A 15,587-nucleotide genomic window follows, 5' to 3' on the forward strand; every position below is an offset into this window, starting at 1 on the left:
AATACTATTCCCTTAAAAGTAAATATTGCCTAGTGAGTTGAGCTGCCTTGCTGTGGGACAGAGTGTTTGTCAGGTGAGTGGAAACCCTGCATCAAAGCCTCCTCGTCAAAGTCTGGCTGTGTTGGAAAATTTGATCAAATTCAGATTAAAGTAAAGAGATTTCAGTTGAGTTCGTTTTTTCCAAGTTTAACATTTGTTACTCTCTTTCTCTCCTCTGTCTGTGGGGTCGACATGTCTCTAGCAACCTTCTCGTGGCTCATCTACATTTCTTTCCTTTATACCTGGAAGCAGATGGAGAATCATTCACCTGTATGCAATGTGATAATTACCTTAGCTACTATTTAGGCAGTGGCTGAAGCAAAAACTCAGGTGTGGGAGGAGTTCGGAGAGGCCATGGAAAAAGACTTTTGGACTGCCTCGAAGAGATTCTGGCAAACCGTCAGGCGTCTCAGGAGGGGAAAGCGGTGCTCTACCTGCACTGTGTATAGTGCTGGCGGAGCGCTGCTGACGTCGACTGAGAAAATTGGTTGACACGCCTCTGCAATGTTGCGTGGAGATCAGGGGCAGTACCTGTGGACTGGCAGACCGGGGTGGTGGTCCCCATCTTTAAGAAGGGGGACCGGAGGGTGTGTTCCAACTACAGGGGGATCACACTCCTCAGCCTCCCTGGGAAAGTCTATGCCAGGGTGCTGGAAAGGAGAGTTCGTCCGCTAGTCGAACCTCGGATACAGGAGGAACGATGCGGTTTTCGTCCTGGTCATGGAACACTGGACCAGCTCTTTATACTTGAGGGTGCATGGGAGTTTGCCCAACCAGTCTACATGTGTTTTGTGGACTTGGAGAAGGCATTCGACCGTGTCCCTCGGGGTGTCCTGTGGGAGGTGTTGCGGGAGTATGGGGTGTCTGGCCCATTGCTACGGGCCATTCGATCCCTATACAACCATTGCAAGTAAGTCGGGCTCGTTCCCGGTGGGTGATGGGCTCCGCCAGGGCTGCCCTTTGTCTCCGGTTCTGTTCATAATTTTTATGGACAAGATTTCTATGCGCAGCCAAGTGGCGGAGGGCTTTCGCTTTGGTGGCCTCAGAATCTCATCTCTGATTTTTGCGGATGATGTGGTTCTGTTGGCTTCATCGGGTGAGGGCCTCCAGCTCGCACTGGAACGGTTCGCAGCCGAGTGTGAAGTAGTGGGAATGAGGATCAGCACCTCCAAATCTGAGGCCATGGTTCTCAGCCGGAAAAGGGTGGAGTGCCCACTCCGGGTCGGGGATGAGTTCCTGCCCCAAGTGGAGGAGTTCAAGTATCTCGGGGTCTTGTTCGCGAGTGATGGGAGAAGGGAGCCGGAGATCGACAGACGGATTGGGGCTGCAGCTGCAGTAATGCAGACGCTGCACCGGTCCATCGTGGTGAAGAGGGAGCTGAGTGTAAAAGCGAAGCTCTCAATTTACCGGTTGATCTACGTCCCTACCCTCACCTATGGCCACGAGCTGTGGGTAGTGACCGAAAGAACGAGATCGCGGATACAAGCGGCAGAAATGAGCTTCCTCCGAAAGGTGGCTGGCCTCTCCCTTAGAGATAGGGTGAGAAGTTCGGCCATCCGGGAGGGGCTCAGAGTAGAGCAGCTGCTGCTCCACATCGAAAGGAGCCAGTTGAGGTGGTTCGGGCATCTGAGAAGGATGCCCCCTGGGCGCCTCCTGGGTGAGGTGTTCCAGGCATGTCCCACCGGGAGGAGGCCCCGGGGCAGACCCAGGACACGCTGGAGAGATTATATCTCTCGGCTGGCCTGGGAATGCCTTGGTGTTCCCCCGGATAAGCTGGAGGAGGTGGCTGGGGAGAAGGAGGTCTGGGCCTCTTTGCTTAGGCTGCTGCCCCCGTGACCCGGCCTCGGATAAAGCGGATGAAGATGGATGGATGGATGGATGGATGGATGGATGGATGGATGGACTATTTAGGCTGAAGGTTGGCCTTAGTTGCTGCCAGATCATTGTACCTCCTGTGGTGGAGGAGTTTAGCACTCATGTGCTGCTTTTTTGCTTTGAACTGACTTGATGCTCTTTTGTGCAGATGGTCCATTATTTTCAGTAACCCAGGAAGAAAATAGGAAACCTGTTTGCTGGGGTGCTCTCTCCTGGACAAACTGACATGCAATAATCAAGGTGTAGAAAAGGGTCAAGGCTGAAAAACTCAGGTGAAGTCATGGATCAGTCAGACAGCCATAACAGCCATCTGGATGCTGTAAACTTCTCTACAGAGAACTAAAGCAGCCAGAGTGAAAGACAAATGATTCCAAAGTCCTCATGTTGATTTTCTATGTATTTGTGCAGATCCTTTTGTCCACTCCATCATCAGCACAGGCAAGATAAAACTAGATTTTTTTACTTTCTGTGGTCATCATTTACAAAACGATAACTGACAGCAGACGAAGCAGGAATTCTAATTTTACATGTATTATTAGAAAACCACATTTCTGGACATAAAACAATAAAAAAAAGTAAACAGATGAATCAATAAAAGAGATGAATCAATATCACTTCCTATTGCAAAATGGGAAGCGGATTTATCAGTTAACTTAGCCCTAAACTTCTGGTCTCAGATTTGCTTAAAAACCTTTCATCTAATTAGAAATCCCAGTTTTCAATTAATTCAATACAAAATATTACATAGAGTGCACTATACAGGTCATCGGATGTTCAAGATGGGCTTTACGTCTACCAACAACTGCTCACACTGCCAAACCAATTCACCGGACAATTATATCCACGCTCTTTGGTTCTGTCCACCAGTTCAGAAGTTTTGGCGCGAGATATGTGAAGACTTATCAAAGTGTCTGAAATGTAACATTCCAACTTCCCCCTTAGTGTGTTTGTTGGGCAGCTTAGATAATGTCACTTCAGAAAAGAATATCGCCCATATGGTTTTCACTGCCCTATGCATAGCCAAGAAAACAGTCCTCATGAACTGGAAAAATAAAAATAATCTTAATTCTAACCAATATAGAAATTATCTATTAGATTACATTAGTCTTGATACAGTCTCTGCCACCACATCAGATCAATTGCTCTGGGCTCCTTTGATCAGCTCCATCACCTAGTGGGGGTGGGGGGTCATAGTTTGGTCCCGCCTTCACTGTTGTGATTGGTGTGGGGGTAGGGACAGGCTTAGGGCGTCGGGGGGTTCCCCGGAGGCATTTTCCTTGGGGGTCTCAACCCGGGGTAGCGGTCATGTCCGGTTAGGGGCTCTGTTGGCTCTCAGGTGACTGTTTCCTCGCGGCTGCGTGCAGCGGGACTAGGGGATGGTCTGTGCTGACGGACGTGGGTTACTGACCTGGTAGCCTGGCTGCCCCTGGGTGGGTCCGGGATGGGCGTGAGGTTCTGGGGGCGCTCCGTCTCTGGGCTGGGGCCCAGGCCGGGCCTCGGGGGCTTGGGTCCTGGTTGGTGTGTTGCCGGGGTTGTGGGCGGGTGGGTGCATGGGGGCCCAGCCCTGGAGCGGGGTGCCGCCGGTGCATCGAGCCACCTGGGGGGCTCTTCAACTGGTGGGGAAGATTGTCACATCTTGCAGGAGCTTTCCTCTCCTCAGGGGCTCTCTCTACAGGAGGGGGAGATACAAGAGAGGTGGAGGAAGATCTCAGCCTGGGTGTTTATTGTCTTATGTAGTCTGGAAGAAGAGTGGATGGTGGGGTGGGTGCAGTTTTCTCTGTGGTGGGGTTGGGTGGACTGTCCTGGGCTCTGTGGGGCCGGGAGGCGCTGCCTTTCTGGGCCCCGGTCTGGATGGGCCTGGGCCCCCTTTCCCTGGTGGGTCGCGGAGTATGGGGGTGCCTACTGGGGTCAGCGGGGGAGCTGGCCCCAGGGAGGGGTCACTTGCCCCTCCCTTCCTTCCCTCCCCATCTCCAGCTGCCTCCCTCTTCCCGCTCCACCACAACCACCCACACATGCAGGACCTTGGAGTAGGGGTATGTCACCAGGGTGCAGAGGAGGCCACTCCAGGGGCAAGGGTACCTAGACCCGGGGCTTAGAGTACGCTTGGGGAGTGTGATCGTGTGTACAGCGTCTCTTTATGTCTGTCTCCACGTTGGTTGAGTGTGGAGTAAGTGTATATGAGAGCATGAGGGTGGGAATGGATGTTTGTATATGTGTGTGCCTGTATTTCTGTGTCTATATGTCAGGTTGGGTGTCAGGCGCCACCTCTCTGGGGACATCTTAGGCCCTCCAAGGTATGGAGGCCTATCTCCCCCTCCCACCACTTCCCTTGCCAGTGGCGGACTCCCTCAGACATCGGTGCGTTGGTGGTTCTTTGTGTCCGGGGATGGGCGTCCGGGTACACACCGGCTCACTCCTTGGCGGCCGCTTATCGGGGCCTGGAGCCTGGGGCTTGCTCGGGCCACTTCGGAGGTGGGGTGCCCCCGGCCTCTCGGCCTGGGGCTCGGTCACTCAGGCACGGCTGGCTGCCGACGGAGCTCACGGGCGCGTCACTGCAACTCCCCCTGGCTTCTGCTCCGCGGCTGCTGAGTGAGCCCCCATCTGGGACTCTCCTCAGCTCTTTCTGGGACAGTGGCGCGGCTGCCCCTCTGTTGGTCTTCCTTGGTCTCTTGTGTTCTGGGGGCCTCTGGATGTCTGGAGTTTTGATCTCCTCCATACCTGCTTCACGCCCTGGAGGACGGGGCTGTGGCCCCCCCACACCCTCTAGCAGATCATTACATGAAGGAACCTTTTAAAAAACAAAAAACAAACGCGTCCATGCTCACAGGTGTACACACGGGTGATCACACCCACAAACTACACCCTTTTTGGCTCCTACCTCAAAGCACACTGTGTTCTGTTGATCTTATGTGCTGCACAATAATGTTTAATATTTAGTATTTACTGTCATATTCCCATATATCATTGTGATGTTGTTTATTCTATTACTCTTGTTCTCTTCTGCTTGTTTTCTTTTTTCTTTCTCAGCAGGTGATCCAGGTGATTGATATATGCATTTTTTATTTCTTTTTTTTTTCTGCTCATTCTGTTGGTTTTTGTCTTTTGCCCTTCTCCCCCGTCCCTCTTCTCAGCTGTTTCTCTTTCCCTCTTTCTTTCTCCCCTTCTTTTCCCCAGTCAAGTCTGTCCCATATTCAGTAAGTGAAAATAAAATAAACAATAAAAGGTGAATCAAATGGACCATTACGGCAAGGCTGGGATGGTCAATTTGGTAAAGTAAATCCGTTGGGCATCTCTCTTTGCCTTTAGACAACAATTCTGATGGCAAAAGAGCCAAACGGGACAGGCAAAAAAAAAAAAAAAAGTAAAGTACATTTAAAAAAAACATTTTCGAAAATCAAATTTATGCTCATGCACCAAATTTTAAGAAAACTCAGTATTTCAGAAACCACAATCACAAAAACCCTGTTCAAAAAAACGAATGTTAAGAAAACACAATGAATTTTGTTCTTGTTTTTGTTCGACCGTGCTGATGTCTCTTTATTAATATTTAATAGTGTCACGGTCCTGGGTCGGTGACCCAGTGTTTTGTTTGTTATTATTGTTGTTCTATGGTTTCTTTGCTGTAAATGACTTGTGTTCTGATTTGATGTTTTGATTTTTATCATTGTTATCACTATTAGTGTTTAGGTTTCTTTCTCTGTCATTCTAGCACTCTAGTTCTTTGTTTGGTGATTTCTAGTTCGTAGGTTTTGTCCATGTGTCCCTTTTAGTTTAGTATCAAGTCTGCTCCAGGGGTAAGGGTACCTAGACCCGGTTTGTAGAGTACGCTTGGGGAGTGTGATCGTGTGTACAGCGTCTCTTTATGTCTGTCTCCACGTTGGTTGAGTGTGGAGTAAGTGCATATGAGAGCATGAGGGTGGGAATGGATGTTTGTATATGTGTGTGCCTGTATTTCTGTGTCTATATGTCAGGTTGGGTGTCAGGCGCCACCTCTCTGGGGACATCTCAGGCCCTCCAAGGTTTGGAGGCCTATCTCCCCCTACCACCACTTCCCCTGCCAGTGGCGGACTCCCTCAGGTGTCGGTGCGTTGGTGGTTCTTTGTGTCCGGGGATGGGCGTCCAGGTACACACCGGCTCACTCCTTGGCGGCCGCTTATCGGGGCCTGGAGCCTGGGGCTCGCTCGGGCCACTTCGGAGGTGGGGTGCCCCCGGCCTCTCGGCCTGGGGCTCGGTCACTCAGGCACGGCTGGCTGCGGGCGGAGCTCACGGGCGCATCACTGCAACTCACCCTGGCTTCTGCTCCGCGGCTGCTGAGTGAGCCCTCATCTGGGACTCTCCTCAGCTCTTTCTGGGACAGTGGCGCGGCTGCCCCTCTGTTGGTCTTCCTTGGTCTCTTGTGTTCTGGGGGCCTCTGGATGTCTGGAGTTTTGATCTCCTCCATACCTGCTTCATGCCCTGGAGGACGGGGCTGTGGCCCCCCCACACCCTCTAGCAGATCATTACATGAAGGAACCTTTTAAAAAAACAAGCGCGTCCATGCTCACAGGTGTACACACGGGTGATCACACCCACAAACTACACCCTTTTTGGCTCCTACCTCAAAGCACACTGTGTTCTGTTGATCTTATGTGCTGCACAATAATGTTTAATATTTAGTATTCACTGTCATATTCCCATATATCATTGTGATGCTGTTTATTCTATTACTCTTGTTCTCTTCTGCTTGTTTTCTTTTTTCTTTCTCAGCAGGTGATCCAGGTGATTGATATATGCATTTTTTATTTCTTTTTTTTTCCCCTGCTCATTCTGTTGGTTTTTGTTTTTTGCCCTTCTCCCCCGTCCCTCTTCTCAGCTGTTTCTCTTTCCCTCTTTCTTTCTCCCCTTCTTTCCCCCAGTCAAGTCTGTCCCGTATTCAGTAAGTGAAAATAAAATAAACAATAAAAGGTGAATCAAATGGACCATTACGGCAAGGCTGGGATGGTCAATCTGGTAAAGTAAATCCGTTGGGCATCTTTCTTTGCCTTTAGACAACAATTCTGATGGCAAAAGAGCCAAACGGGACAGGCAAAAAAAAAAAAAAATAGTATCAAGTCTGCGTCTTTGTAAATTATCTCTTGTTTCCTGTTTTATTTTGATAGTCCCAGTCCTATGTGCAGTGAGTCTAGTTTTACTTGTCCTTGTTTCGTCAGCTCTAATTTCTTCCTCCTGTCTCCAATTCCCTTTGTCATGTTGTTAACATTAGTCCCCCGCTGTGTCTCTCCTGGTGTTTACTTGTGTGTTTTCGTTCTAGCTTCCCAGATTGGGTTTCTGTTTGGTTTGCCATGGTCAGCAATAAAGCTACTTTTGAGTTCACATTTTGCCTCTATTAGTCCTGCGTTTGGGTCCAATCCTGTCTGCCTGCACAGCACATCATGACAAATAATTCATTAGCTTTCTAATCTACAGGAAGCTTCTACAGGAAGCCCTGCCCTTCTCTCTTGCTTTCCAAGATTCATTTGCACTATCACTTTTTCCAACCACCGCTGGATGCAGAATCACAGTACGTGTTGATGCATTTATGCTTCATCATACAGCAGCATGAGTCAGGTCAGCCCTTCTCTCAGACATTTCTTCTTCGGCTTCAACGTCTTCTTTTTGGTGAGTAACTGGATTTTAAAAGGGGGAAATGGTTCTGTTTTCTTTCTAAGAAGATGAAAGGTATGAGAGAGAGAACAGTAAAGACACACAATGAGTCGGGATTTTTGAGTTATTGACATTCACATCTCTACAGAGCTAGTAAATAAATCAATACAAACAATCTGAACATGTAAATTTTATGACAGTCTGAAGCTAGAACATGATCTGTTCAGAGGCACAGGGATATAATTTCACGTTCTACAGTCACATTAAGCTGCTATTTGTTTTAAAGGGGAGTTTCAGATATTCTGTTCTACTTCAGACAGCCTGGTGTTCTACTGATCAAAACATTTGAATGATTTTATCGTTTCCTCTGCAAATGAAAATGCAAAGGGGCTGAGAGGTAAGCTCCATCAAAATCTTAAAAACAATGATGGCTAGAGTTTGCAGCAAAGCACACGATAGCTGAAGAGTCCAGAAAAACACAACTTTGTTTTGTTTTGTTTTTATGAAGCTCTGACTTGTATTATGAGTCTGTGGTCTGGGAGAGAGTCCTGTAACTCTCTGTCTGCAAAATACATTATTTAAAGACCAATGTTGGGCAATTAATTATATAATTACTTCTTCAAAACAGTGAGTTTTGCAAAAAACAAAGTGTTTTGCAGCTATTTATTTAATGTCAAACTATTTACAGAACAATCAGGTGTTCTGTATCAAATTTGATGCCACACAAATTATTTGTGCCACTCCAAAACATAATTTCTCTCCACTATAAGATAAAGGAGAACAACAGAATAGAATAGAATAGAATAGAATAGAATAGAATAGAATAGAATAGAATAGAATTCAACTTTATTGTCATTGCACATGCACAGGTACAGGGCAACAAAATGCAGTTTGCATCCATCCAGAAGTGCTTTAGTGATATAGATATATTACAACATATATTAGCAATAATATAGATATGTGAGTATATTACAGAAATGGGTCTATTATGGTATGTTATAATGTACACGGTATGAAGTATGTTGTGAATATTCTATAACTATAAGTATGTACAGGCTGTAGTGAGTACAAGCTATGTACAGGCTATGAACAGGATATAAATATGAAAAACTATACAGAATATGAAATAAATAACTTTACAGAATCTGGGATATACAGTTATACAGAAATGGGAACTGTGCAAGTTGTAAACAGTTGTAGGATTAAAGATTATCGAATGTACAGAATGATTATTTACACAGAGCTATACAGTAGTGCAGTTAAGATAAGTGAGATATGTGGATAGTTTCTACAGAGGCTAAAGTGCTGGTGGTTGTGAGTGGTGGTTCAGTCCATGTTATTATTGTGTGTTTGAGGGTACAGTTGTCCATTGTGGGTGTGTGTATGTTCAGTCCATGAGTTTAACGTGGGTCAGATGTCAGGAGGCAGAGTTCAGGAGTCTGACAGCTGTGGGGAAGAAGCTGTTCCGGTACCTGGTGGTCTTAGTCCAGAGGCTCCTGTGGCGCCTCCCAGAGGGCAGGAGGGTGAAGAGTCCATGTGATGGGTGACTGGGGTCTTTGATGATTTTCCCAGCCCTTTTCAGACACCGCTTCCTGTAGATGTCTTTTATGGCAGGAAGTGGTGCTCTGGCGATGCGCTGGGCAGTTTTCACGACCCTCTGCAACGCCTTTCGGTCCGAGGCAGAGCAGTTCCCATACCAGACTGTTATACAGTTGGTCAGGATGCTCTGCAGCCTGATACCTGCAGGCCTGACAACAGGAGATGTAATCAGAAGGTTGGTGGTTCGATCCCAGGCTGCATCCTGGCTGCATGCCAAATATCCTTGGGCAAGATACTAACCCCATGTTTGCCTACTGGTGGTGGTCAGAGGGCCCGGTGGCGCCTGTGTCCGGCAGCCTCACCTCTGTCAGTGCGCCCCAGGGCAGCTGTGGCTACAATGTAGCTTGCCATCGCCAGTGTGTGAATGTGTGTGTGAATGGGTGGATGACTGAATGTAGTGTAAAGCGCTTTGGGGTCCTATGGACTAGAAAAGCGCTATACAAATGCAGGCCATTTACCAAATGCAGGCAGGCCATGTATCACTCCTGTAACACCTGTAACATTCAGCAGTCGCCTCATTGTTCTGACACACACAACAGAACTATTGACTACACTACACACTAACTACACAAGATTTGCGCTAAACATCACAAATCTCTCACATCTCAAAACACCGCCGTCACTCCTAAAACTTCCCCCTTCCTAAACATCTAAATGCCATGTTGCCATATCATTTTTTGATTAGTCGACATGGTACATTTTTCTACCAATAGGAAAAGCGAGGGGCGCAAGGGGGTGGTTTTGTTTTTGCTCACAGGCGGAGAGGGCTTTCGATCGCTTTCCTTATAAAACACTGTTTTTACCGTTTCTTCCCGCAGTAAATATAAACAACGAAAGTATTCAAGAAAAAAAACAAACATTGCATATATTTTTATCATAACTATGGTTTTACGTGGCCTATCAACACAATTTAAAAACTGGTATAAAGTCCACACTTTTTCCGTCAATTGTTCCGTCTGTCCTGCTCACATCTAAAATGGTTGTACACGTTGTCATTAACGTGGCTTCACTCCACATCAGCCACGCCGCTTTGCTCGCTAAAACACCGGTGTGGGAACATAAGGACGCTGTCATAGCCTGTCAACGTTGATTAGCTGCGTATGTGAATGCATTGGCTAGACTATGGGATAAGGTGGCATCATTCTAATCCCATACTGGAGCAGCCAGTCACTTACTGACTAACACTGCAGAACAGAATGAATTGTTAACGTATTTATTTTAATTTCAGTTCAGGATAGTTTTTTTTTTGTGCGCAACGCAGATTTTCTGTGCACAGAGACCGTGCCAGCAGTGCGCAATTGCGCATGCGCGCAGCTTAGAGGGAACATTGGTTACTGATAACTGTTGAGTGCTGTTGAGATGGGAGCTTTACTGACCTCTTAAAATTCATCATAAAGAGTTATTCGCTGTTATGAAAGTCAGCTTCAGCTGGTGGTGAGGTCAGGATGAACTGTCTGTCTGCGGCACTGATACTGATCCAAATGAGTATCCAGACCAATAGTAATTTTAGCATTGATTTCTTTTCTTTGTCTACCCTAGTATTGATTGCTTTTGTTTCCACTAGTTTTGAGCAGACATGCACAATTTTAATTTGAGTAAAATGTCATCAAATGCAGGTTGTTTGATGTTTTATAGATTATTATGAACTAATAAACACACTCCTGTGTGATTTTTCAGTTGGGGCATGTGATGGAGGAAAGGTTTCGTTTGCTTTTGCCACTGGATCAGGCTTCAGGTGACATCAGGGATCAGGTTGAAAGACTACAGACATCAGTAAGCACCTATCACACTGTCAGGCAGTATAGCACAATACTTTGAGTCCAGGAGCAAAAGGAAAGCCAGAGCTTTAAGATTTCTGACTTCCACAAGATATGCTCTGTATTATTCAGTATTATTTTTGATGTGGCAGCAGTCACCAGCACCGAGTTCTGTGTGGTTTGTTCTGCACTGTGTGGTGTAAATAACACTGCAGCTTGTAGCTCTTCTTCCCGTCCGTGTTTAGTTGCACTGCTGTGGTCTGTTTGGCTACAAAGACTGGGAGAACAGCATCCCTGATTCCTGCCTGTGCAAACAGGATGTAGAGGAATGTCAGACAGTCAGCTACACAGTGAGTAAAAGAAGCTGAGACACTAATAACTTGCAGAGTTATTGTATTAACTCAGTTTCATGTGAGGTGTTGACGCTTTCTGAAATGGTTCCAACTGAAAGACAAACAAAATGACTCCTGAGTTTGTTTCCTGTGTTTTTAGAACTTCCTGTTGAACCTTTTCTGGCAGAAGAAGTCTGTCTTCACACAGGTGAGAGCTGCTAAATGCTAAAATTAAAGTTATCACTTGATACACAGGTGTGAACATATAAAAAGTGTATACCTTCAACGTTCACATCAAGGCCAATGCTCTCTCTGACAATTTTAAAGAAGTTTTAACAGATATGTGATTATGAAATAATGGAGGTAAGTGTTATCTGTTTCCTGATCCCCTGAAAAAAATTCCTTTTCCTGTCACTGCAGTCAGAGTTTATATGTGTTTGTCTCTCTGTCTTCAGCCCTGCTTTCCCATCATCAGCAGCAGGGTTGTAAGAAATGCCAACATCACCCTGGGCGTGATCTTTGGTCTCTTTGTTCTAACAGTGAGTTATTCATTAAAGTAAAATGTGTTATGTCACCATAGCTCTGCTTTTTTAATGTTTTCTTGCCTTGTATTTAAATCTCCTCCAAAAACGTAAAAAAGCATTTTGAAATGATTTATGTCCACATCTCTGACAGCCCAGGTAATGCTGAATGATGTGTGCTCTTAACAAATACTTAGAAATATTTACAGAGAATGTTTTTTTTTAAAGAAAGAGCTGATTCAGAACTTTGGAAATACACCAACTTTTCAGCACTGGAATAGTAAACTTTTTCCTGCTATGATCCTTTAGCTTGGGTAAACTCATCTTCACCACAGAGTGTCATGGTTCAGCTGTGTGGCAGGCAGGAGAAGGACCCAAACGCAAACTCACGGAGACGAAACGTAAACTCAAAAACACAGCTTTAATGCTGGCATAAAGTGAAACACAAAAAACAGTACTAAACTTAAACTGGGGAGACTAAAGCACGAGGAGCCACAGGGAAAAATCACACAGCTATGAGGGAGACTACGACACTGACAAAGAGAAACACAGAGCTTAAATACACAGAGGGATAAGGAGGGAATGAGACACAGAAGGGGAGCACAGCTGGGAGTAATCAGGACTGGACGAGACAGAGACGCAAAACTAGAAACACTCACATGAGGCATGGACCTTCAAAGTAAAACAGGAAGTATCACACAGAGACGCGAACTAGACACAGTGGAGACAGCAACTAAGAAACAGAGACAAACCATAAGGCAGAGGTCTAAGAACCAAAATACACAGAGGGAAATACTCAGCTTTGAACACAAGAGACTAGACTAGAGGGAGTAACAAAAGACCAACCATGAGAACATAATGCACAATGCAGGGTGACAAAACAAGAAACTCAAACATGCAAAGACACACAATAAACAGAACAGAGGGGGCACAGAGAGACATGAAGGGCAGGGGAGACTTAACATGGGTTGAAACACAAGGGGGAACTAATAAGCAAATGAACATAGGAGGCCTAATGAGCTAAACATACTATAAACATCAAAATGAACTAGAACTCAAAACACTGGGTCCTAAGACCCAGGATCGTGACACAGAGTGCATGAGTGACAAACATCATCGTGTCAGTCTTTATTAACTGTTGTTTGTGTGTAGCTCTTCGGCATGGTGCTGTCATCACTGCTGATCTATCAGATGTATAACACGAGCATCAGGTTGAACTGCCAGTGGATGGACCAGCCACCTGCCTACGAGCTGCTGGACGACACGCCAGAGAAGACGCCTTCAGCCTCAAACCCTCCTCACAACTTTCAGTTATAGAGCTGGTGTTAGTCTAAACCACCTATACTAAATCAATCAATTAATCTAATGGGACATGACCTGATAAAGACAGAGGGAATGGACACAGGCTACATATACACTGGGGATAGAAGGGTAATATATCATATATCAGTAATATCATATCTGTGGAATAAAAAAATAAATAAAAAAGGAACCTTCAGATGTTGTTTGGTGACAGAAAATATATATATATGATTAAATATCAGATAAGCAGATTCAATCTGTTTGTAATCTTTCCTCTGTGCTGAGCTTCGTATCTCCCGCCCCCTCACCGCTTTGAGGGCGAGCTGGAGTTAAGGGAGAGCTGTCATGGTTCTGAGTCTTTGACTCAGCATTTTGAGTTTTGTTCTGGACTTGGTATTTATTTCTTTGAAAGGTTAAAATAATTAATGTTCTAGTTTCTTAGTTTGTTATTTATAGTTCTTGATTTTTTGTTTTGTTGTGTTAGTTATCTCTTTATCCCCAGTCCCAGCGTCAGGTTCACATGACTTAGTTTCAGTGTGTGTGTTTGTCAGTTTCTCTGTTGAGTCCTCCCACACATTCCATTTCACAGGACAGCTCTGGTATTTAGTTCCAGGTTTCCCCTCTCTTTCCCATATTTTCTTACTATTAACAGTTCATTTGCTACAGCGAGACATAGTCTGATGAACTGCCAGCAACCACAAAAGCACTTTGTGTCAACTCGTGTTATTCCCAAGTATGGTGTATTAATAAAAGTGTTTAGGCTACTGTACATGAAAAAGTAGCCAATTAGTAAAACAGTTATTTTGAAAAAGGAGAGCAAAAGAATATAAAAATGACAAGAATACTTATCATTTCCTTTTCTCATTACTGGTCTGTTTTCCTCAAAGCTGCATATTGTGTAACAATGACCACAGACTCAGTGGATTTTTTTCTGCACTGTTTTTACACACTCAAAAAAAAAAAAAAAACCAGCCTATACGGCTGTTGATGTTTAAGGTCTGGGAAAGCTTTTATAAATTCTCTCTCTCTTCCAACGAAAGTAAAACTCCTGGAAGCAAAACGAGTCACAGCTGGATGTTTAAACTGCGTGCACGTGAGCCCAACAACGTCCATACAGCTTTTCTCTCCGGCTCAGCAGCAGAAATTTTCCACTGCTGCTCCTGGTGCCAAAACATTGCGTTTGTGTGTGTGTGTGTGTGTGTGTGTGTGTGTGTGTGTGTGTGTGTGTGTGTGTGTGTGTGTGTGTGTGTGTGTGTGTTATGCCTAATATATTTGCTTGTATTGATAAATAGTTTGTAGTGAACAGGATTTAAGATAAGAGTATAACATAAAGAAATAGAAATATTAAATATCTTTATGACTCTCTCTTATTAACCGGTCACGCAGTCACACCAGAATAATTTGCGCACCTATACGGTTCAATATACCAGCGCAATTCATCATGGTGCCTTTAAGGGCACCTCGTAAATTCAGGAATACTGCAGCCATATAACTTGAAAACAACCACACGTGTATCCAAAAACATTTTTAATAACAGTGTGGTGGTGTTTGCAGAAAACAAGTTTTAAATTTTTTCTTTGAATTTGTGCTCATGCTGCAGTGATTTCTAGGATGTAATCATTTCAAAATGTTGCAGTTGTAAAAATCCGTAAATGATCACTGTCAGCTTGCCTGCTGTGACAAACTGAACAAGAATATGAGGTTAATAATTAATGGCGGCTGATAACCGCTTGGTTGTTAGATCCTTTGAAGTGTGTAACTATGTCTGTATATTAGTGTGTACTTTGCATTTTCATTTTATTTTTTGTAAAAAATGAAGGTTATTACAAACAGTCCTGTTGATGTGTTAAATAAAAAAAATGAAATTTGGTGGTAAAAATGAAATATTTAGAAGCTACCTTATTGATTTTAGCATTAAATTATAATAAACTTTATCAACAGGAACACCAAAATGGTTATAGATATGTTTATCCCAGCAAAGGGAAATAAACCCCCCAGAAAAGCCTTGTAAGCGATCTTGCAGTTTGGATTACAGAATTTAAGAGGTTCACCTAAAGGCACCATGACGAACTGCGAACGCATATTGAACCGTAAAAAACCTTGTAGGTGCGCAAGTTATAATCACGAGGGGATGGTTGCGGTCGTACATAACCTGTGTTCCACATCAGGCACGTGCTGGTGGGGGGCGGAAGGGGCTTGAGCGCCTGCCCCTTTCCTGATGGGTGCCCCAAGTGCCCTTTTCTTGAGGCAAATTTTTATTTAAGAAATGCAATCTTTTCATTCTAACATTTTCTATCGTCTAATGAGCTTAGAAAGCATCTGGACTTCGTTAGTTTTCTTGAAGACGTTTCGACTCTCATCCGAGAAGCTTCTTCAGTTCCAAGAGCAAATGGTGGAGAGTCCCAGATTTGGAGCCCTATGCTAGTGTCCCCCATTTTCTATCATTACTTTATTAAGGATTAGGTGCAAGAGTTGTTAAGTGTGGATAATTAAATAATAGATTAATGCAATAGCAAATTGTGCCTTGCTCTCAGGTGAAC

The 15,587-nt window shown here is 44.8% G+C and overlaps 1 protein-coding gene across 1 annotated transcript; it reads left to right on the forward strand.

The window, feature by feature from the left end:
• The first annotated feature begins 7,442 nt into the window (after positions 1-7,442).
• LOC146649621 (tetraspanin-14-like) lies at positions 7,443-13,291 on the forward strand. The gene is made up of 6 exons (XM_085387769.1): positions 7,443-7,551; positions 10,813-10,908; positions 11,138-11,242; positions 11,385-11,432; positions 11,680-11,763; positions 12,898-13,291. The coding sequence occupies exons 1-6, from the start codon at positions 7,492-7,494 to the stop codon at positions 13,060-13,062; spliced, it is 558 nt and encodes a 185-aa protein (XP_085243895.1). The 5' UTR covers positions 7,443-7,491; the 3' UTR covers positions 13,063-13,291.
• Positions 13,292-15,587: the final 2,296 nt, after the last annotated feature.

The sequence above is a fragment of the Rhamphochromis longiceps genome, linkage group LG17, assembly GCF_057381845.1.
Source record: "Rhamphochromis longiceps isolate RC_006_pf linkage group LG17, R_longiceps_female_GT1.1, whole genome shotgun sequence".
Lineage (NCBI taxonomy): Eukaryota > Metazoa > Chordata > Actinopteri > Cichliformes > Cichlidae > Rhamphochromis > Rhamphochromis longiceps.

Bases quoted from the DNA above. Each gene is read 5' to 3' on its own strand.
- LOC146649621 (XM_085387769.1), top strand. From the start codon at position 7,492: ATGAGTCAGGTCAGCCCTTCTCTCAGACATTTCTTCTTCGGCTTCAAC. The intron at 7,552-10,812 runs GTGAGTAACTGG...GTGATTTTTCAG, and splicing joins GCTTCAACGTCTTCTTTTTG to TTGGGGCATGTGATGGAGGA. The intron at 11,764-12,897 runs GTGAGTTATTCA...GTTTGTGTGTAG, and splicing joins TTGGTCTCTTTGTTCTAACA to CTCTTCGGCATGGTGCTGTC.